We start from the raw sequence: 24,594 nt of genomic DNA on the forward strand, positions 1-24,594 counted from the left end.
TGTCTGAGGCTGAATTTTTATTTGAATTTTATTTTTAATTTATGAAATAAAACAAGCATTTCCACAACATAGTACACTGAAAAAGATGATTGCACATGAAACTATAAATCTACGATGCAAAACTTGATAATCCTTTCAAATATACAACAAAATTATCATGTAAATTTCTTTTTTCCTGCCCTCCCCTACCCCCCCACCCTAGAGATGGCTATCATTAGACACAAATAGGTGTGGGGGGAGGGAAGGGGTGTGTGTGTGTGTGTGTGTGTGTGTGTGTGTGTGTGTGTGTAACAACAATGCTACTTGCTGCTACTGTGGCTGTGTAAGGCCAATAATACCAGCACACAGGAGGGCTACTAGCATAGGTTCTTTCATCTGCTTTCCTAAGGAAAGCAACTTTAAGGGGTTTACAATCTCACTTTAATTAAACATACATATATATGACATATATATCATTCACTTGGTTCAGGGCAAAAAGTCAGCACCCTGAACTTCAGAACAAATACAACAGAAATTATAAACAGAGCAAAATAACACAAATTAGCAGACAAACTTCTAACTGTCTGATCATAGCAATATATACATAGTTACCAGAGAGAGAAGCACCAACATCTGGGTTTTTCAAAGCTGGGGAGCTCCTTAACAACAGCTACCCAGAGTCTCATCTGGTCAAATCACATGACACTCTTCCAGTGAATGAGCCCCAATCAAAATGCTAACCTCAGAGTATATATACACTTCTTCAGGGTCAGAGGGCTTCACAACCATGCAACTCAAACCCATGTGACCTAAGCCTTCCATAAGCAGGTCATCAAAGACTCTCAATTCAATCAAAGACTCATGATTGAAACAAGGGCAAGACTCAAAGGCACTTGATCGCCTTATTGCTGAAAAGCACTCCACAACAAAAGACAACAAAAAGTCCCACCCTGCTTGCCATTACAATCCACCCTTCCAGGATCCTTGGCCTTACAATCTAAATGGCCATGGACACTGAAATAAATAGAGGCAATATACTTTGCCTCTTTTCAAGGAACTAAAGCATAACTTTCACAACATAACAAAACATATCATTATCATTCCCCAAAATACATGTTTACACAAGCAAGGGGTCCCAGGCCAGGGTCTTCCCTAGCACAACATATCATGCTTAAGGGGTGGCAGAAAATACAAACACCATCCACCCCTATGTCGCAGCAAGTTACAATCTCCTCAGTTAATAAACAGCATCCAAGTAAAGTCCTTCTTGGGGTGTGTCCTTCTCCCCACACTTCCATTGCAGGCTTCCTCCTGGCCCCCTCAGGTACTGGAATGCTTTAATTAACAAAGTCCCAACACAAATAAAAAAGTCTAAATAGAGTTCTCTTGGGGACTTGTTCTCCCCACACTGCTCCCGTCCCCACTTTCAGGTCCTGAGGGGCAGCTGGGCAACAAAGCCAACAGGGTGGGTCCTCAGGGGTCCAAGGCACTTCCCCCACTCACCATAGACAACTACACCACCCTCTGGTTTCCAAACCATCCCAGGAGAATGCAGCAAAAAAGCACACTCAGAACCTTGCTGCAAAATTTTTTATCTTGCCCCGGGGCTGAATTCCAAGCTCCAGGGTTCCTTGTCCTCCAGCAGGAGCCAGCCACTCCTGGCTTCTCCCTGAATCCCTATGCAGTCAGTTCTTCACTCTTCTCTCACCTCACCAACTGCTTCTGTTGAGTCTGTATGAAGGCACTTCTCTGCTCCTGCTCCATGGCTCTACATATAATACAGTCTCAGGACATTCACCCCTCCAGCACAGTCTGGAGCCAGGCTAATCCGCTCAAGTCCTAGCTCTGGCCACCCCCACCTCCTCCAAGCCTGTACTTGCTTTCCTCCCACAGTCTATGCTCTGACCTGTCTCCTCCAGAGTGCTAGTGGGGTAGGGAGGGGGATGGAGAGGTTATCTTCCAGCAGCCCTTCTCTGGGCACCTGGGAAACCACTCCCATCACTGTTACTTGCCTGTTTTCCCTCAGGCCACTGCTGCTCCTGGGGCTCCACAGAACCATAGCCACCACAAGTGTAAAGATCAACCCAATAACTGAGAAACATCCAACCACTATCCCAGTCCCCCAAAACCCCACACTTTCCTTTTAGTTTGCATATCCTGCTGACTATCCCATTTGCTAGCAGCTGCTATGGGGATGTAAGACTAATAACATCAGCACACAGGTGGGCTGCAAAACAGGTTCTTTGAACTGCTTTTCTAAGGAAAGCAACTTTAAGGGGTTTACAATCTCACTGTAATTAAACATACATATATCATTCACTTAGTTCAGGGGGAAAAGTCAGGCACCCTAAGCTTCAGAGAAAATACAAACAGAAACTACAAGCAGAAAATATATAAACAGAGCAAATAAACACAAATCAACAGACAGGCTTCTGCCTGACCATAGCAATACATACATAGTTACCAGAGAGAGAAGAACCAACATCTGGGTTTTAAAAGCTGCAAGGCTCCTTAACTGCTACATAGAGTCTCCACATAAACACTCTTCTAATAAGTGAACCCCAAATGCAAAATGTTAACCTCAGAGAATATATTCCCTATTTAGTGCCCTGGGGCTTAGTGCCTACTTAGTAAAAGGTTGTGGAAAAGATCTTTAATCACAAGTAGCACCACACCATACACATTGTTTCCAATCAATGACTCTTGATTCAAACAAAGGCAAGACTCATCAAAGGTATTTAATTACCTTAGGGCTGAGAAGCACCCCAAAACAAAAGACAGTAAATATTCACACTTAGCTTGCTATTACACCCCACCCCCCACTAGCTTATTCTGTATCAATTTTTCCTTTTTGCTTCACTCATATGAGATAATGGCTCCTTTTTATCTCTTCCTGCACATTTTTATTTTTTTAGAATTACTCCATTATACTCAGCTCCACCTGTCATAAAAGTATTAATATTTTCATATGTGAGAAGTAAACAATTTGACCTTATTGAGTCCCTTATAATTGGTCCCTAATGTTTACCTTATATTTCTCCTGGGTGTTATATGTTGAATTTTCCCTCAAGCTTTGCTGTTTTGTCACAAATATCCAAAGTCTTTCAGTTCATTAAATGTCCTTTTTTTTCATTCAGGATTATGCTTAACTTTGCTGGGTAAGTTACTCTTGTTCTATAGAACCTTTTGTTCTATGAAATATACTATTCCAAAACCTACAGTCTTTCAACAAAGTAGCAGGTCTTCTATAATCCTTATTATAGCTCCATGATATCTAAATTGGTTGTTTTTTTCTTGTTGCTTCTAATATTTTTTCCGTAACCTGGGAGTTTTGAGATGTCACTGTGATACTCCTGTAAGTTGTCCTCCTGGGATCACTTTCAGGTGGTCATTGGTGGATTTTTTTCTATTTCTGCTTTGCCTTTTTGTCCTAGATCTTCAAGGCAATTTTCCTCGATAATTTCTTGCAATATTGTGTCAAGATTTTTCAGGTAGTCTGACTATTTTTATATTATTTCTCCTTGATCTTTTCTCCATATCAGTCATTTCTCTGATAAGATGTTTCACATTCTATTCTATTTTTCATTCTTTTGATTTTGTTTTATTATTTCTTTGTGTTTTAAAATGTCATTACCTTCCCTTTGCCCAGTTCTAAGTTTCAAGGAATTATTTTTAGATTGCTCTTTTACTTTTCTCATTTTTCCTTGATCTCTCTTATTTGATTCTAAGAGTCCTTTGTAAGTTCTTCCAAGAACTCTTTTTGTGTTTGGGATTATTTGGTGTTTTTCATTGACAAAGGAGGGGCTTTTTGAGTTCCATTATCTTCCTCTGAATATGAACCCAGATCCTTCTCTATCCCCACAGCAGCTATCTGTGGCTGAGTTCCTTCTCCTATGCTCATCTTTTTTTTTTTCATTTTATTTTATTTGTAGCAACCATGTGTATGATCAAGTTCTAGTCCTGAGGCATGGGAAATAATACCCCAAACCTCAAGTATTTTTTTCACTCAAGAAAGTACTGAGGACTTATTATACAGGTGTGCTACACTTAGCCACAAAGCAAACAATCAGTCCAGAATGACAAAAGTCCCATGGCACAAAGTCAAGAGTCAGGCTGGTGGAATTTTCATTAAATGATGGCATGTCCTTCAGTCAGGGAGGTGGTAAGAGTCTTTTTTTCAGATGGTAGGATCTTTCGTTGGGTGGGTGATGTCTCCTGATGGTTTCTGCTTTCCTGAGAATGTCACCAAAAGTCATTCCATCTCTGCTCCTGTGGCCTCCATGGCTAGCACAGTCTGGTTACTTGGACCTCTGCCTCATCTTTCTCCTCTTGCGTTTCAGCCTAAACATTTGCTTCTTCTTCCACTTGGTTCTCATGGTGCAATGGAAGTCAACAAGATGGCACTAAGAAGGAGAGAGCAACCTCAGGTATTTCTGTTATTTTCTGAGGTCTGTCCCATGGCTCAACCTTGGGCTCTTCTCTAGTTAGAGCCCCAAGTGATACTGTCCCACAAATTATCGTGCTCCCTGCTGTCCCTCAGGTGGCTTCAAACTACACCTGTCCTCTCTGCCCTGGAACTGAAACCAGAGACTCCGCTCTCCTACAAGTGCCCACAGCCAGCGGGTTCCCCACCTCTCTGCTATGGCAATCACCAGGGGTATGCTAGATCCTCCTGCCCAGAGCCTCCACCCAAGAGTGTCTGATCAGCACAGCTGTGCTTGGTATCCCCCAATAGAGGAAGGTCCTTCAACCTTCTCCTACTCAGCCATCAGACCCCAACACTGTCTGTGAGATGAAAGTTTCTAAGACTGAGGTTGCCTCCCAACCCCAGCTGAGCCCAGGGCTTGTTGTTTGTTGATTCTGCAGAGTTGGCCTGGAGGAGCTGGCACTTCACTCAGGCTAAACCTCTACCCCTGGAGGTCAGGTCTTTCCTGGGATCTTCTTAGATTGTCTTAGGAGCTTTACCCTAAGTTTTCCTTATTTCTACTGCTCTCCATTCCCTCTGAGGCAATACTCTGTCTTTTGCTGTGGAGAAAATTTGGAGAGACAAAAGTTTTCTGACCTACTCTGCCATCTTCCCAGAATCCTCTCCCCATAATTTCTTAATAGAAAATGAACTGCCTTTGCATCAGCCTAATGAAAAAGATATCAGTCATCATCTGAAATTTTTAAAAATGACTTTCAATTAAAAATTTTCCTAAAATTTCTAAAAAGATAAATTGGATTTGAAACCTATTTGGTTTTTTGTCTCTGGTTAATGAATAGATAAAGGATAAAACAAAAATACTGTGCAGACCTAACAATGCATTTTAGATTACAAATATTTAAAACTGATTATCTTATAAATATTTTTCTGAAATAAAAATGAATTTTCATCAATTGGCAACAGAGCTTTTAAAATTATCTGACCATGTTCTACCATTTTCTTGTTGTAATTCAAAACACAGAAATAAAATCAGTGTAGAACCAGACTTTAAATTGTGTTTATCGGGGCAGCTAGGTGGCGCAGTCAGTAGAGCACCGGCCCTGGAGTCAGGAGGACCTGAGTTCAAATCCGGCCTCAGACACTTGACACATGTACTAGCTGTGTGACCTTGGGCAAGTCACTTAACCCCAACTGCCCTGCCAAAAAAAGTAAATTGTGTTTATCAGGGCAATAAGCCAAACATTACAAATCTTTGTTCAATAAAGAAACTCCAAAATCCAAATCAAGTTTGTATATGACTGTTACATTGTGCTAAACAACTTTCAAGCTGTCACTTAGTTCATTTAAAAGGTTATTTTTATTCAACAAAAAATACGAAGAAATTCATTCCAAAGTCTGGCCGATCAGAGTAAGCATACAAAGTCTTACTGAATTACTTCTTTTAATTCTTAGAGAATATCCAACATAAATTATTTTACCTGTTCTATAATCACAGCTTTATAATTTTACATTTAGTGTTCAATTGTATATTTTTAAATTTTATAGTATAAATTTTAATTTTGAGCTTTTGAGAACAAAAGTTATCATTTTAGTTATTACAGGTAGTAATAATATGATATTACCTTGGGGATTCATAATGCATTGGGTGGTGGTGGTAGTGGTGGTGTTTAAAGAAGGTCAAAAGACAAAAAATTGAAACTACTGGTCTAGTGAAAAGAGCCCTGAATTGAACTCAAAACACATGAATTCAAGTTACCTGTGTGATTCTGGAGTAATATCATTTCTCTAGGTTTGATTTTTCTTCCCATATAAATGGCTTCTAAGGTTCCTTCAGCTCTGAACCAAAGAAGATTCTATAAACTTTGCTCTCCCAGTAAAAAAACTGTTCCTAAAAATTTACTTACAGTGGTTTCCTCTAATATCTGGCATTGACTCTAACAATCTTGAGCTTCTTACAGCCTGTCTTCCACAACTAATGTTCTAACCAAGATTTCCTCACATTGATTTTTCAAATAGCCTCTATCTTAGCAAGAACAAATGGCTTTAAAACAACATTTAAATAGAATATTTTACAGTTTCTTAAAATGGAAAAATAAAGTCATTTCATCACATGGATATTGTGATAGAAGAAGCATCTGTGATGTTCTTGAACATCTAGCTTTAGGAATGACAGCCCAAAGGTGACCTTTATGAGGGTCATTTGAAGAAAGTCACTGTGGTTATTTAAAAAAGAAAGAAAATGTTCTTTGAAAAATGCATGATGGTTTCTTCTTTTCTTAGAAGAAGAAGACACAGTGACAAAGGTGAAAGATGACAACAGGACAACCAGAGTATTCCACTGGCACTCTCCAAAGGTCAGGAGAAAGGGAGGCCTCCAACATGCAGGCTGGAGACCCCTTATGGAAGGACAAGAGTGAAGCAGGATGGGCAGGCATAGGCAGGCATCAATAAGGCCTCACTGGAAGTCAGACACTCCTAAATCCATGATGTCACAGATTCATTTGAATCTATGAGTACAGGAACAATGAATGAGGAAAATAGGATGAAAACTTTAGTCAAAGGATATGCTCTGCTCCAGTCCTCAGTGAAGTCTTTTCTTTGATACAGGAGAGAGAGGCACATATCTTAGGTGGAAGATGATGCCCCCTTGTCATTCCAGAAGGTTTTAAGCAGAAGAAGAAGTTTCATGAGGGCCCCTCCTAGCTGGGAATTGCCAAGGATAAGGATGAAAGGATGAACATATGTGGACAGGAAAATCACAATTTGCCATGGCCAGTACCAGGTACTCTCAAAGCCAAAAAAAGTAGCATCAATGACAAAAGACGTAAAAGAAAGAATATAAAGGACTAGGAAGGAGATCAGTAATTTCAGAGCTCTGGTGTGAGCCTGAGTCCTAGGATCCTGGGCACTGTTGGCACTGTGTTGCATTCTCCAGGAGTGTCTCTGCAGAGAAGTAATCAACAGAACTATTGAGACTATAAACATAGAACAGGGGATAGAAAAAATAATGAGTTTCAAAGGGAGAAAATAGCAGATTTCTAGTTTTCTACTGAGGCTACATAAGGTTATGTTCCCAGAGAATGTCCCCTGCAAGAATGCCTGGTACAAAGCATTGTTCTTCACAAAAAACAGCATGGTGACAATGAAAGATATGAGTAAGGAGACCAGTAGGAACCAGGGTACTAGTTCCTTGACTCTCCACTTCAGCCAAAGGAAAATGGGATGAGTGAAATTGGCAATCTTCACACAGAAGAGGATGCTAAGCCCAGTGGCAAACAAGAATGTGACCGAATGCAGAAAATCAAAGTAAATCCCAAAGTGTGGGTGGATAGGCTCCTCGGAATATTGCAGGTGGTGAAGAAAATAGTAAAAGCTGTGTATCATTCCAAGCCACAGCAGGCAGAAACGGGCAGCACCCAAACTGATCAGGATCATGTCACAGGGAGACAGCCGGTAGCATCGAACCCATTCCCTTCCCAGTACCACAACAATGAAGCCATTAGCCAGGATCCCCAGGAAGCAAAACAGGACATAGAGAACCATGGCAAAGGTCGTGAATAGTCCCATCATTTTGGTCACTCCTACAATAACACCTCTTGCTTAGGTCTCTCCTAGCCTCTGATTTGCAGAGCTCCTGCTTTGCTTGATGAGACATGCAGGGAGAATGCTCTACCCTTTCTCTCCAAACCACAGTATAATTAGACAACCCTGTGAGGTTGCGGGGGAAAGGCCTATGCAGCTCTGTGTGGAGGCAAATCTCACCAGCCTCAGTTACCAGTGTTCTTTTCAAATACATGTGATTTGCATTCCTTGCCTGGACTAGTAAAAATAATTTCTCTGAGCTCCTGTCATGGAAACTGAGCTTTTCTCTCATAATATCATAGAAGAAGAGCTAGAAGTGTCTTTGGGGGCCATTTAGTCACATCCCCAAGTACTATGAATGAAAAAATTGAGGGCCAGCAAGGCTGTGACTTGCCCAAGGTCACACAGGTATTAAGCATTGGAGGTGGGATTTGAACCCATGTCCTTCAACTTGAGAGCTAGTGCTCCTTTCACTGTACCAGGCTGCCTTCATGAAAACACAGCCATTCCTCCAGATCACACGTCAACACTTGGAGTATAGGGCTTGTGATAGGTAAGGGTAAGAGAAAGAAGAATTACCTTTTTGTGACTACATGTGCAAAATGTTCTTTTTCAAAGATGAACCCATCCAGGAGGGGCCTTTACCTAATAATAAACAACAGGGAAATGAGTACAAATGGTAAACCTGTCAGTAATCTCAGTTTTGAAAATGAATTATTAATCCAAGTTGACCCAGAAAGAAGAAGCTTGGAAAGGGGGTGCCCAGGAAATGAGGGCAAGCTTCTAACAGGAAGACAATTAGAGTTTGCCAGAGATCCTTACAGAGAATAATATGGAGAAGCCAGGCATCCCTTCAGTAGACCCCTGGAGGATTGAAGCCCAGAACAGAACCAGGCATAACAACAAGCTAGTAAATTTCCTTCAGGAAAACCAGAATAGAGATAAAAGTGTGAAAGGTATTTTAAATATCCCACATGTCAGAGCCACCAAACAGCCAGGAGGGTGGAAGTAGTAATAATATATTAATTAAAAATGGCCTGAAGCTTAGAAAAGGAATGACCAGAATAATTTGTATGAAAAAGGCAGGGTGGGTGAGTTGTTAGTGTGAAGCAAACTCGGTATGAGTCAATAGATGAAGTGGCAGCCAAAAGAGCTAGTATGACCTGATGATGCATTAATAGAAATATGATGTCCAGAGAGAATTACAGTTCCATTGTTCTCTGACCTAGTCAGAGCATTTTTAAGTATTATGTTCAGTCTTAGTGGCTATGTCTTAGAAAGAATGCTGAAAAGAGAAGGGTCATCAGCATGGTGAAGAGACAGGAAACCATTCTATTTGGGAGTTAGCTCAAGAAATTGGGTTTGTTTAGCCTGGGAAAAAGAAAAAAGAATAATACCAGTTTTTAAATACTTGAAGAGGAATTACTTTTGTTTTGAACTTGTCCTGAAAGGGCAGAAATATGAGCAATAGACAGAAATGGAAAAGGGGCAGATTTTGGTTTGATGTAAAGAAAAATTTCCTAAAATGAGATGGACTGTCTTAAGAGGTCATGAGTTCCAAAGAACTGAAGGTCTAAAGATGCAGGCTAGAATATCGCTTGTCAGGTATATTTTAGTGGGGGTTCCTACTCAGGGGTAAGTGGTCATGGGCAGCCACTGAGATCCCTTCAAACTCCAAACTTCTATGATTCTAGTAACCTTTGGGACCAGAATGGGAAACACCTGTCTCAAGGCTGGATGCCAACACTCACAACTAAGTCTAGGAAATGAGGGACAGAAAAGCTAAGAAACTTCAAAGCCACTCTATCATAATGACTAGCTAGGTGTTGCTCTGCTCCTCTTAGGCCACAGGAATTACTGACCTGAGCCAAACTCTGTCCTTAAGAGGCAGCTGGTAGCACAATAGAGTGCTGGGTCTGCAGTCAGGAAGACCTGAATTCAAATCCAACTTTAGACACTTACTAGCTATGTGACCCTGGGCAGTCACTTAACCGCTGTTTGCCTCAGTTTCCTCAACTGTAAAAATGGGAATAATAATAGCACCTTCTTTGCAGAGTTGTTGTGAGGATGCAATGAGATTCTATTTGAAAAAGTGCTTAGCACAGTGCCTAGCGCATAGTAGGTGCTATATAAATACTTCTTTCCCCTTTTCCTCCGCTTTACCTAATGTCAGGGTTTGCCCAGGGTTTAGCTCTGGAGAAACCCTGACTTCTCAGTGGGAGAAATAGGTTCCCCATCTCTCAGATTCATTTCATTCATCACATCCGCAAATCTCTTTTTGGCTCTAGTCTAAGATTTCCCAAAAAGGAAGAAGAGATAAAAGTGGTACCCAATGCATCAGGAGAACTGAGGACAAGACAGGGCATTTTATTCCCATACAGAAAGCAAGGATAAAGTGACTCATAGCGTTCCTTGACAGAACATTTTAAACAGGATTCAGAAATTCAATTTTTAAGGATATTACAATATACTGGGAGTCTGGTAGTAAGCCTCATCAAGAATAAACAATTTGGCAATTCTGCTAATTAGATTTTCACATTTTACTTCTACTGAGCATGGTCCAATCAAATGCCAAGGGTGATCCAAGAACGTTCTTCTTTTCTTGTGGCCTCCCTCACTCTGGTGCTGATTCTTTCCTTGGCACCAGAACACTCCAGCTATTGTTATTAAGACCACAATCAACAACTACAATCATCCACTATACTGGATACTGAGCTCACAACCCCATTGGTCTCTCAGGACCCCAGGACCTTCTGAAACTCACTAGGTTGCCTGGACTTATCCATCGCAAGGTTACTGCTTAGTCACCTAGGTGGGAAAAGGAAGAGCAAGAAAATGGAGGCAGTCCTATCCCAAGTACAAATTTACTGGCTAGGACATGTGGGGATGGATATATGGGGCCAAGAGGGGAATAAGGCTTCCAACATTTGCCCCACCCCAACCCTACTCTCTTAGATTAAGAAAGAAGGGCAGCAGAAATTGCTGAAAAGTACATTTACCAGGAGGATTCTGGGAAGATGGCAGAGTAGGTCAGAAAATGTCAAGCTCTCAAGATTTTCCTCCACAAAAGAGATAAAATAGCACCTCTGGGCAAACATAGAGCAGTGAAAACAAATAAGAGTAAGGGCAGAGCAGGGGTCCTCTGGGGATAGTCAATGAAGATCTGAAGAAAAATCCCAGGACTAGATTTCCTCCAGGTGAAGAGTAAACACCTCCAGGCTAGGGTCTGCTTTAACCACTTGGGGCAAGCTGCTTATACAACAAAGAGCAAGCCCTAGGGTTAGCAGTGTTGGGAGGCTGCCTCTGCCCCAGCCACAGGAACTTATACCCCTGGGACAGTGAGGGGAGTTGGCCTCTGACCTGGAGAAGATCTAGGGAACCCCTGCTGACCAGGAAAGCCAGACCCAACTATACTGAGTACAGCAGCCAGGCTAAGAAGGAACCAACACATGCAAGGTGAGTGCAAAAGCGGTGGGGTGGGTGCCACTGACTGTGGACACCTATGAGAGGCTGGAGGTCTTAGTTTGAATTCAAGGTCAGAGGGGAGAATTGAAGAGGATCAGAGGCCAGAGGCACCATCTCCCATACCCCTGGACTAGAAGTGATTATAAAAACAGGCAAAGGAGAAAGAATTGAGCTATACTATGGGAATAGAGAAGACCAGGGTTCCTCTTCAGTGGAGGATACTGAAGCAAAGAAACCCTCTTCTACCCCAAAGAGTAATGGCAAATGGCCCCCTGCCCAAAAAGAATTCATTAAAGAACTTAAAAAAGATTTTAAAAATCAAATGAGAGAGATTGAGGAAAAATTAAAAAGAAAAATAAAAAATAATACAAGAAAAACAGAAGATTGTGACAAAAAAAGTCAACCATTTAGCCAGGAGATACAGAATTTTAAGGAAGAAAATGATTCCTTAAAAGTCAGAATTGGAGCAGCTCTTTTTGTGGTGGCAAAGAATTGGAAATCAAGGGGATGCCCATCAATTGGGGAATGGCTAAACAAATTGTCGTATATGAAGGTAATGGAATACTATTGTGCTCTAAGAAAAGAGGAGCAGATGGACTTCATTATAACCTGGAAAGACTTATGTGAACTGATACTGAGTGAGGGGAGCAGAACCAGGAGATCATTATACATGATTACAGACACATGGTCTCTGTTAGGACTAACTTTGATAGATTTGACTCCTCTCAGCAATGCAAGGATCAAAGACAGCTCCAAAAGACTCATGATGGAAAAAGCTATGCACATAGAAAGAATTATGAAGGCTGAATGCAGATTGAGGCAAACTATTTGCTCTCTTTTTTTCTCCTTTTTTGGTTTTGTTTCTTCTTTTTCATGATTCGTTCCATTGGTTATAATTCTTTTTTTACAGCTGGACTATTATGTAAATAAGTTCAATGTGAAGGTATATCTAGACCCTACTTTGGATTATGTGCCATCTTGGGGGATAGGAGGGAGGAGAGGGAGGGAGAGAAAATTTGGAACCCAAAAACTTGTGGAACTGAGTGTTGTATACTAAAACAAAAAAAGAAATTTATGAAAAAAATCAGAATTGGGCAAGGGGAAACCAGTAAAGTTATAAGAGATGAAGAAATTTATATTTACATATATATATATGTATGTATATATATATATATACAGAGAGACAGAGAGAGAGAGAACAAAAAATAGAAGAGAATGTAAAACATCCCATAAGAAAAACAATGGATCTAGAGAACAGATCAAGGGAAGAAAACATAAGAATAACTGGACTACCCGAAAGATCTGATCAAAAAAATAATCTTGATACAATAATACAATTAATAATTAAAGAAAACTGTCTGAAGCATTAGAACAAGAGGAGAAAGTAGAAATAGAAAAAATTCACCTATCACCATTTGAAAGAGATCCTATGAGGAAAGCTCAGAGGAATATTATAGTCAAATTCCAAAACCCCCAGATCAAGGACAAAATATTACAAGCAACAAGAAAAAACAATTTACATATGACCACAATTAGAATCACACAAGACCTAGTGTTGGTGACACTAAAAGATCACAAGTCTTGGAACATTACATATAGAAAAGCAAAAGAACTGGACATCCAGCCGAAAATATCATACCCAGCAAAGCTAGGCATAATTCTGAGTGGAAAAAAAAGGACATTTGATCAACTGTCAGACTTTTAGGATTTTGTTTTAAAAAAAAACACCCTTTACTCAGTAGAAGATTTTACATAGAAGAGCCAAGAGAAATTTAAGGTACATTCCAATAACCAATTACAAGGAACTAAATAAGGATAGAATTTTTACCTTTTTTGTATGGAAAATGGAAAATCTATGTCTAAGATTGTTACTAATAATTAGGTAGCTTATAAGAAAGATTGGGATAGACCTGAGTATGATATGACTTCAAAAAGTAAAATCATTCAGGAACAGTTAAAAGAGTAATTATCTTATAGCAATGAGGTGCAAGAGGAAGAACCAATACAGAGGGGAAGGGGGCTCTTAGTTCTGGAAACCTACTTTCATCTGGAATGAGCTTAAGAGGGGAAAATACACATATGTCTAGAAGAGTATAAAAGTCTTCTAAATTTAGAAAGAAATAAAACTCTAAGGGGATAGGGAGAGGGGAGAGGATAAAGGAGGGATCTTTAGAGGGGAGAGTGAGGGAATAAGTTAAAAGGGATATAGAAGGGTGTTTAGATTTAGGGGAATGGAAGGATAAGGGAGGGATGGCTGGTGTGGGGGTAAGTTAAATAATAGGAGGGTAAGGTAGCAAGTAGAAGCAAAGTAGAGGAGTAAAGAGAGATAGGGGGAAAAAAAGATCTGCACAACCACAAAAACAAAGATTAGGAGTAGACGGTCTTAGGGAAAGTATACATTTATATATGTACATATATATGTGGGGGTGGGTGGGTGTGTATGTATGTGTTTTATGTATATATCAATACATATATATAAATATATCCATGCTCAATTGTAGCCTTGGGACAGGGGTTGGCAGGGGAAGAACAATGTAAAAAGTGAACTGCAGAGAATGAGAGAACAAAAGAAAACCTACAAGGAAGCAAAAAAAGATGGACGCCTTTCAGCATAACACACAGCATTTAATATATAGGCTTTCTTGAAATGAAGTTATTGCTATATATTCTGAATCCTCTCCTATGTTCTGCTATGCGTGACATTTTTTTCTTTTCTTATTTTAAATTTAAATTTATAATGTTTCTTTTTCTTTTCTTATCATGTATTTAAGTTTTAGTATTTGTCTAAAAAAAAACTCAAAAAGAAAAGAAAAAGAAAAGCACACCTACCATCAGGGCAGGTCTTAGCACAGGCCCCAATTACTAAAGGAATTGGGCCTTCCATTTCCCTTCACATGATTTCTTAACCTGAATTCTCTTAAAAATATGTGGTAGTTTTGGTTTTTGTATAATTGTATTTCAACTTAAGTACCTTTCCTTGTAATATTATGTATTTCATTTTGTGCATTTAAAAACTTTATTCTGAGACAGGGAATATGGACTTAACTAGAAAGCCAATTGGGTCTGTGACCCAAAAAAGATTAAGAACCCCTGCTTTAGCAGTTAATTTTAACTGTTTCTTGATGGAAGATTGTAAGAAACACCTTCAGGTAATTTTCATGTTCTAGCCCAGCTGTCACAGGGGGTTCATAGGAATATACAGCTAGGAAGGTTTAGAAACCACCTTTTCTAACCTTCTTTGGGTCCCAGTTCCCTTGGCATTCTGGCAAAGCCAATGGACCTCTTCTCATAATAATGTTTTAAATGAATAAAATAAAATACATGGTGTTGTTGCAAAGGAAACTACTTATATTCAAATAGTTATAAATATATGTATATATATATATATGTATATATATATATATACATATTTTGAAAGTTCCCAGGTTAAGAACCCCTGACCTAGTCAAATCCATTCACTTTAAAGAAAGACTGAGGCCTGCAAAGGTTAAGTGATTCATCCAAAGTCACATAGGTAATAGACATCTGGGAAAGGATTTGAACCCAGTTCATTTGACTCCAAAACCAGTATTCTTTCCTTTGCTTCCATTTCATAGAATATAGAAAGGCAGTTGGAAAAAGAAAGGGAGGATCCTCTAAACTTCAAGAAGAATCAGTTAAGAAGTGCTGACAGAAGCAAGAAACATAGAACCTAAATGCTGGGAAAAGGAGAGAAATGTTTTTTATTAAAATGGAATTACATTCCCAGGATACACACCCATTGACAGCGAGAAGAGGGAAGTTCATGGAGTGGCAGGTAGAAACCAGGCTGAAAGTTTAACTGTACTAAAAAGAAGCCGGATTGTAAAATAAGCTTCATGTAAGCCTGCCCACCTTGGAAAGGAGGCCTTCTCTTGTGTGCTGTTAACACTCTCTAATACCTGCCAAGTAGCAAGGACAGGCAGCCATCCCTCTAGGTTTATGTCCCCTGGATTCCTGCACAATCCCCCATCATGGGGACTGAGGTCCATGGATATTGAGACGGGGTTCCATCCTGTTCTTTATCTGCAGCAAGAAAATGTCTCATACCCATAACAGGGACATTTCCTAATTTGTTAACAAGGCCTACATTCTTCCTCACTGAACTCACCGCTGAGTCATTATAGTCTTACCCACAAGATTTAGTCCTAAAGCATTATCTTCATCCGACCTCTCCAGAGAGACTCTCCATGCACCTAGCTCTGAAGGTTATTGTGTTCTATGGCTTAGTTACCTTATTATCTCTGTGTCTTCCTAAAGAATGCAGTGCAGAACTAGGATCCTTTCTCCACACAAGACAGAGACCTCTGTCCTCTTAGGTGGGACCTCACACTGTCCAGCCCAGACCAGGATTCTGGGCTTTGATCTGCGTAAGAATAAGTAGAAAGGAAGAAACAGTGCATTCCAGGCAGGCAGACAGATGCTCCTGGAAGATTCAGTAAGTTCAATTATCAACAAAATAATGGACATAGCTGTCCAAGCAAGAGGCATCTAGAAACATCAGTCCCACCACCACTTATAGGATGACTACCCATTGACGTGCAAATCCAATCAAACTCATGAGGTTTTACTATGGCTTCCATAGCATCCTTTTGGTTGTACTTTATTGAGGAGTAAGGTTAGGTAGTTAAGTGTTTGAAATAGCTGTCTCCAGATTCCTTCAAGTAATCAGTTAAACCCTGAAAGAATTTATGGAAGTAAATTCTAGGGCCATAGTTAAAGGCAAGGAAGATTTAATTAGCTGAACAAAAGAGATCTGAGGTGTATGGAGAACAACGTGAAGGAGAGTTAAATGAGGAAAATATAAGAAAAAATCAGGGCATCTACAGAAGAGGAAGGGTGGATGGATTTAGAGCAGAGGCAGAAGAGCATTTCAACTCATTCTAGCTTTGTTAAAAATTAGTCAAATACAATGTAAATCAAAGGGATGCAAAGGGAACAGCAGTAATTGAGCCTGTGGGCGATTTGCATCCATTTCTTTCAAGATGAATTGTCCTTGGCTTGCAATCACATATCTTCCTGTCCATTTCTACTAGGGTTCTGAATCACCAAAGAGGAACCCAGAAAGAAAATCTAGAGGAGGAGAGGGTCCTCTGGAAATTGGTACATATCAACATTCATCTTCCATTGTTGGTTGGTTGGTTGGTTGGTTGGTTTGTTGGTTGGTCTCCTTCATTCTTTAAGAGGAGCAAAATGACTTCACTATGTTTGAGTCAGTGGCCCATCAAACCAACACAAGCTCTGGAAGGGTCTCCTATAGGCATTAACAGCCCACAGGATATCTCCACTGATATCTCTAAATTCGAACATCTCACATCTTTTAAGCTACTTCAATTCTACTTTGCTCACAGAGCAAAATGCCCTCTTTGATACAAGCATAACATGCTGAGCAGTCCTTTGCCAGTATTTCTCTTGTCACACAATTGATTCCAAAGTTCTCTAGTGAGTCCATGAGAGTGTCTTTGGAATGCCTCTTCTGACCTCCATGTGAGCACTTGCTTTGTGTGAATTCTCTGCAAAATAGTCTTTTAGGCAAATAAACATTTGGCATTCAAACAAAATGGCCAGCCCTTTGGAGTTGGACTCCATTAACACAGGATGGGGAAGGACTCTTAGGAGACAATATGGTACTTGAAATGTTGGGAGACCTGAGTTCAAATTCTGACTCTGCCTTATGCTATCTATGTGTGATCTCCTGCATACTCTGAGGATGATGTATGTGAAAACAGGGGTAAAATTAGCAGAAGACAAAAGAGCTTGAAGACTTAAATGTGGAGGGAGGATCCATATTAAGTCAAATCAACAAGTTTTTTATTAAATGCTTATAATATGCCAAGAACTACGCTAAGCATTGGGGATACAAATAAAAGCAGAAACAAAGACAGATCCTCCCCTCAAGGAGTTTATAATCTAGCTTATATTCCAATAGGGGAAGACATATAAAAGGGAGCTGAAGGTGGGGTGGAATGGTAGACAAATTCCAGGAGAGTCAGTAGTACAATCTAGAAAGGAATGAAGATGTGGCTGGTCTGTGCCTCCTCCTTAAAACTGAAGTACTGGAAGGAACTAGCCAATCAGAGACAGAGTCCACAGTGGCAGAAGGTGTTTCCAATGTGAGGATTCTATAATGAAGATGTTTCTGGGGCATTTTAGTTAAAGTCCTGGAAAGTCAGGAGTGTAGACTAGAGGTAATAAAAAAAATATATCTCTAAGATATCAAAGTGTCAGTAGCTAGAACAATATTTTGCACTTGGTAGGCACATAATTAATGTGGGTTGATTAAATGAGAATATGAGGGAAAATCTGATAGTTTGACTCCTTGACATCATGATGTAAAAAATTGGTCCCTATCAACTCCATAGATAGCACAAAGAAGATGATGAAGACAATACAAAATATCATCATTTTCCATCACTCCAAAACAAAATAGTTAAAAGGGTTGCTCCCTTTTCAGATGCCTCCATATGTACATAAGGAAAGCTGTGTTCTTTATCTGAATATCCGGGTAAAGGAGAATAGATGCAAAGAGGTGAGTCATTTAACTTTCCCTTCATTTGAAGATGCAAATGCCCCTTGGATGGAGTTTCTATAGCTCCCTTCTCCAGTCCTCATTCACCTAGCTAGCATTTGCCTGATCCTTACTGGAGCTGTGGGCAGTGGATCTCCAGAATGTGGAGTACCAGAACATAAAAAATACTATGAGTCTACTACACATAGTCCCTTTTGTGGCTGCTCACATGGCCTGAGAGAAGAGTTGATGGATACTGCCATTCCTCAATATCTGTCCCCTCATTAGAGGAATGGTATTTCCTGGGCAGTCTAATTCCCAGAGTTTAGCCTTCTAGTCAAGGAAAGAAGATGTCTTGAGCAGTGCAAGACTTGAAGGTTGCTTCTCAGGACTATGGCTTATCCTGGGAAGAGAAACTATCTGAGCAATGTACCTCTTGAAGAGATAATAGGCTTACCCAGGTGTCCCTTGCCCCCAGGTGGAGGAGCAGTAATGAACTAAAGCCAAGACATGGGTGATGGGGTATAGGCTCTGTGAGCCCCCTTGAACTCTCCTTGAAACTTCTTTTCAATTTTCCCTTATGGTACTTGTTGACTATAGGTCTCTTGTCAGTATTTAGCCTTAGATGGCGTTTATCACCACTTTGGGCTGCATTCCCAAGCAACTCAACTCCGAGAAGACTCCATCCCAGAACTTGGAGGGCCACTACCAGCCTCACACTGTCCACAGGCTGTGCCTCAATCAGAAGGACTTGCACCCCCACCCAGAGTTGCACCAGGGACCTCTCCTATACCGCATCAATGGGAAAAATGAAATATTTTGGCTTCACTTGGACAATCCAAATAGGACTAATAGGAAAGGGATTATCTGTCCAAACCATGTCTTACTTCCAGGGAAATAAAAATCATGAGATAACAATACAACTTTTTAGGAGTCTGTGTAGGATGCTCAGGGAGAGGAGTTATTAGAATGTCCCTGTTAGAATTTTAGAATGTTATTAGAATGTGCCCTGATGGTAACCCCAAGTTCAGTTTACCTTGCAGGGAAATTTAAACCACAGGGTAGTGCTGAGTAAGTCTGCAAGACCCTGTGGAAAAGTGGAAGCCCCTGGAGAATGAAGAGAATTTTGGATATTGTTGATGAGTCATTGAGAATCCCTTTATGTTTTCTGCATTTGAATTCCTCCCAGTCCCCTACAGCTTCTGCATTTTCAGTTGAGTGAAATGTTGGCAGTCTTATACTCAAAACCATTGACAATCATTTAATATTTGAATCCCAATAAGGGCCAGATCCTGAACTAATCAACCAGAAGAAGAAGCCCCTCAGCCTAACAGATATTTCCTTCTTTGTTCTCTGAGTTTTCTCAGAGAATACCTCTTTCTATGTCAACAAGGTCAGATGGGGCTGACTTAAGAGCATTGTTTCCTCTGTCTATGGCCACTAAGGATGAGACCCTTAACCAAGACACTATCTTGAAAAATGGGATTTTTTTCTTATCTTAATATCTTAAGGACATATACTATGTGTTGGTATGTTAATGGTAAAGAAAACACAGATGTCCTGAGTCCTAATTTTAATTGACACTTTGTCAACTATCTTATCTTATTGTATCTTATCTTATCTTAACCTATTCAGGTAAGACAATTCCTTTCTCATACTGTGATTAAACATATATGGAGATCATAAATTTGAGTGACACAGCCACCCTGAATGGGAATGGTTCTAAAACGTATCTTATTCCTTTTGTCAGGCAGTCAGATTTTATCTGGCCCCATACATGTCTGTATTCTGCTAGCTTTAAGGGAATAAATAATATAAATATATATCACCTAGTCTGTTTGCCTCTTTTAACCAAACTTTCAGGTCAATACCACATTACCTTGAGTAATTATGACAAGGTTTAGTGTTTTGGGGAACCCTAAGATGTTAGGGTATAGGGCAGCATGTCCTGGAATGAATTTAGGCATTCAAACTGTCTTCCAGTCAAGAGGCAAAGTTTATTGTGAGGACAGAGAGGAATAGAGGAAGGAGAAGTTCCTTAGGGAACTTGAAAGTTAACAGGGGTAATGCTAAAGCTTATATGGAAAAGGGACAGTAGCTTAAGGGAGACCCTAACTTAAGTGGGGGAAGGGTACAACTCTTTAGTGGAGACAGCTGATCCTTAATGGAGACAGCAGCTCCTTAAGAGAGAGAGAGCCCGCCAAAGAAGACAAACCCCTCCAAGGACGACAATCCCCCTCCATGAGAGAGGAGACCACACCTAAGAGAGACAGTGGATTCAAGGGAGACACCCACTAGCCAGGAGAAGCTGGGAAATTTATAGAGGAAAATCTGAAATAGGTGGGGAGATGAGGTAACCAGGGACAAATAGGTAAGGGGGAAGGTATAGTTCAGAGTTTCAAACATAGCTAGGCACATCATTATTCCATTGTTCAGCCCTGAGTGAAAGAGGGGGGCCCCCATTAGATTGACCAGCCTACTTGAATCTTTTTATCTCCTAAAGTGGCTTTAAGTGGTACTTGAGATAATGGACTTCCCATTGACCAGTCTTTTTGAATCTCATCATCTCCCTTCTCAAGAAGTAGGCACCCAAATTCATTTGGGAAAAAGGGTAAAGGTCATGCATTCCTCATCAATCCCCCTTCAAGGGGGGGGTGGCAAATTCATTTGGGGATATGGGTAGAGGTGTCATCTTCTTGAACTACTTCAGGTTGATCAGGGAGGGTAGAGCTATCCCTGCTTCCCTGGGCCCGAGGTGGATTGGGGAGGAGATTGACTGGAACCTAGCATAGGCCATGTCCAGGGGATGAGGGGGTACATGTGGGCTGATAACCTTTGGACAGGGCCTTCTGAAATTTGATTGAGGTTAGCCTGTAGGACACAAACTTGGTTAGAAGGTCAGAAGGCAAGGTCTGAACATCAAAAGCAAGAAGACAATGAAAAAAAGGGGGTGGAGGTTCAGGAGAGTTAAAAATCAGGAAAGCCAGCTTGGTGATCTAGAGGGGAAGAGCCAGCTGTGTATTTCCTTCATCCACTGGGCATTTTCCCAAATGTTAGCAACTTTGTATCATCTTACTTTGAATTATTGATATAAACACAATATTGGTGTGAATACAAAGGTGCCCTAAGGGTTGAGTTGCCCTTTCCCTGGTTTATCCTCTAACCTGAAGATGCCCTAAAGTCTCTTGATACAAAGGTGCCCTAAAGGTTGAGTTGCTCTTTCCCTGGAACCCTAAAGTCTCCTCCCCTTATCTTGAAATACCACCAAACTTCCCCTTACCCTGGACCATGGAATTCCTTATCTTCCCCCACCCTGGGTTATAAAAAATTCCCTTTGTCTCCCTTATCCTGTCTTTATGAAAACAAGCCTCAGTCCTTCTGTAAATTGTTAGTCCTTCTTCCAGGGCTGGCCTGCTGCTTTTGCAATAAAGCTCTCAACGGCTACAAAAAAGGTCTAAGTGAATTCTTTCGCATTTGAACCAGCTCTCCCAACTCTGACATTATCAGTATGATGTGTTGACAAGTGGGCAGACTCCCCCTTTATAACTGAACAGGAGGAGATTGAAACACATGGTGCCTTCCATTTTGATTCCTCCTAGGTACCTTTGCCTATTGATTTTTAAATCAAGCTACATAATTTTCATTCTCAACCTTTCTTCTCCAAATAAACTTCCTCACACCCTCTCAACATGCTTCAACTAGCTGAAGCTGGCACAAGGGTACCCAGAGCAACTATACTGGGACAGGAGGGGCTTGGATGTTCCCCATTTGTCCCTAAATCTTACCTGCCTTCCATATTTTAAAGCAAGTCTTTGTCTTTCTAAATCTTTCAAACTCCTTACTCAGACTACTCAATTTTCCTTTACATTTCAACCACACCCCAGACTATACCTACTATTGTTAAACCAATGTCTCATTAAAACCCTATTTACCCAAGTTATAGAGTTGATTTCAATCCAGGGGATTCTCCTCATTAATCTGCATAAACCTGCACTGTCTGTTCCTAGTCTCAATATAGGAAGAAATTTGTGGAAAAATACCAGACTTCTCCCAGCCTTGGGTTATCTACACAAAATAATCTGTCTCCACCCAAGCTTGAGTAGAACACAATGGTCTTCCCTACTTTAGATTTAAATTACTTGCAAGCTTGGGTGGGGGCTGACCAGCATAATGAGCTATGGTAACTCATGGGTGTTCCAGTATCAATCTATTATTTAATACATGTAGTATTGTGCTTACAAAATTCCTTGAATATAGAATTTTTCTATAAAAGAAGAATAGGGACATAACTGTACACTAAGGGAATAAGGCTTCCTTAACTTCATGTCAATCTAGGCAAAAGTTTTGTAGATAGCCAATTACATTGGGCCAAGCTTAAGGTGAGCCAGGTGGGATATTCATAGTGGGAAAACTGATTCAGGAGAATCCTATCTCAGCTCTTCAAATAGGCATTCTCCTAGCCTTTCCCATGAGAATACCTCCCTGCAGTTCATGGATGTAAAAGCCCACAGGATTGCTGGCACCATGAATCATTGGCTCAATATCATTCCTTGATGATTGTACCTGGAGTCACACTCAATAATATCAGGTAACAGTCCTATAAGGTCTTGAAAAGCAAGTTCCAATAATCAGAGCTTCAGTTAGGTTCAGCTCTCAAGCATCACATATTCTAGATAATAAGTATTGACTAAAATCTTACATTGATAACAAAGATTCATCACAACTTGATTTAACTAGTACTCATGCTAAGTAGATTTTTTTTCTCTTCCTAAATTCAACATTATACAAATGATTTTGCTTTAATACGCTTAATAACTAACAATAAAACACTTGTAATGTGTAAATATAATAATCCCAAATTCTATATAGAGAACAGATTTCAAGAAATGTTGTCTATAGTACAACTTGTTCGGTTATTAACCATGTTCAAATGGACATAAATACAGACCACTGCTTTCAGAATCCCTTTATACAATGGGAACATTTTAATGATGAGTTTTGAGTTGTTTGCATACATTCTTTCTCCTGTTCTAATTCCAGATTAAATAAGAAACATAAGTAGAATCAGATTTCCCATTAAGATAATACAAGATAGCCTATGAGTTACTACTCTTCACTAATCATAACTGTACCAAAATCCTATTCCTTAAATCAAAAACAAAAGAGGTTTTTGACTTTAACCTCACAACTCGATAGAAGGATCTGGCAAGCTTATGAAATACATGGAATTGACAGGGACCAAGGGGTTGATCTGCCTGTCCTCTCCATGATATTTTCCTCTGGACTGATGTAAAACACATACTTTCTGGAACTAATACAAAAGTTTAGCAAGTTGAAACTGTATTATGTATTTGAAATTTGAAAAAAAAATTGCCAATTGGGTGACTTCAATCTTGTTGAATGGATGAACCACCATTTCCAAATTACTTTGTACAAAAAACCATCCATCTCATCATTAACATAATGAAACTCCAACTTTAAAAGAGTGGTCTTACCAAGTGCACAGGCTGGCTGACTTCTTACCCAGTACCGCCTTGACCTATCCCCCTTCCCTCTCTCCCCACAGCTGCAGGTGCTGCTGAGGCTGGGACTACGGCTACTTGTAGCTGCTAGGGAGAGTGAACAGGATATATCAAAGCTGAATGTTACTTCCAGGCTTTCCAAATAGGCTGCAGGATGCACAGGGGCCCAGGGAAGTCAGGAAAGTATTCATTGAGAAGATAGAGCTTGTTCTTGAAGGAAATGTAGGACCTAGGTAAGTTGAAGGACACGCTAGAAAGAGGGAAAAATTGGAGGCAGGCCACCATGTTCAAGGAACAAAGAATGGGACATTTTGACCACTATTTTAGGGAATAATTTGTGGAGAGAAAGATAAAGTTGAAGAGTTTAGGATGGACTAAATTATGGAGGGCCTTGAATGCTTGAAATCTAAGGAGTTTAGATTTCATCCCACAGGAAAAGGAAAGCCATCAGAAGTTAACTGGCATGGAATGAAGAGGGCTTTATCCCAGTGTGCCAATATCCAGGGGGGCATGCTACCTCCTGAGAACAGAGTTCTTCCCCTTCACCCTCCCCACCCCACAAATTACCTTGAAGATCTATGCTGTCTCATGTTGCTGGGGCCACCCCCAGGCCACCACTACCACTGTCCTATTACTAGGGCCCACCTTTCTTCGGGTCCACTTTCATCTCCCAACTCCTGCTAAGCTATGCCAGACTCTCTGGAAAACAGGCTTCCCCCCTCCTTGCACAACAGCTTCCATGACTCAGTGTCCTCTGCACAACTTCCTACCCCTTCCCTGTGACTATTTTTGCAGCGGGGATGGTGGGGGAGGCACTCAGGGGAAGCCTGGTTAGGGCACTATAAGCTATTAAGTTTTTGAAGCTATCTGACCCACAGATTGTAAAGAGGCTACTAGGAAAACAAGAACTCATTGTCAAACTTTGCAGTATGCCTGGTAGGCATGAGAATCATGGTGTAGACCATGGCTAATTCACAAATTATATTATTATACAGAAATTGCTGGACTCTTTGTATATTTCTTGCTCCTCCTTTTTGCTTTTGAGTAACTGGAAGAAATAAAGTGTGCCTGCCCCAGGGATATTCATGGTAATT

At 40.4% G+C, this 24,594-nt stretch overlaps 1 protein-coding gene across 1 annotated transcript; it reads right to left on the bottom strand.

Annotated features, from left to right (window-relative positions):
* Positions 1-7,030: 7,030 nt before the first annotated feature.
* On the bottom strand, positions 7,031-7,975 carry LOC118849853 (taste receptor type 2 member 41-like). Its single transcript, XM_036758902.1, has one exon. It carries the CDS (start codon positions 7,973-7,975, stop codon positions 7,031-7,033), a length of 945 nt encoding a protein of 314 aa, XP_036614797.1.
* Positions 7,976-24,594: the final 16,619 nt, after the last annotated feature.

The sequence above is a fragment of the Trichosurus vulpecula genome, chromosome 5, assembly GCF_011100635.1.
Source record: "Trichosurus vulpecula isolate mTriVul1 chromosome 5, mTriVul1.pri, whole genome shotgun sequence".
Lineage (NCBI taxonomy): Eukaryota > Metazoa > Chordata > Mammalia > Diprotodontia > Phalangeridae > Trichosurus > Trichosurus vulpecula.

Bases quoted from the DNA above. Each gene is read 5' to 3' on its own strand.
- LOC118849853 (XM_036758902.1), bottom strand. From the start codon at position 7,975: ATGATGGGACTATTCACGACCTTTGCCATGGTTCTCTATGTCCTGTTT.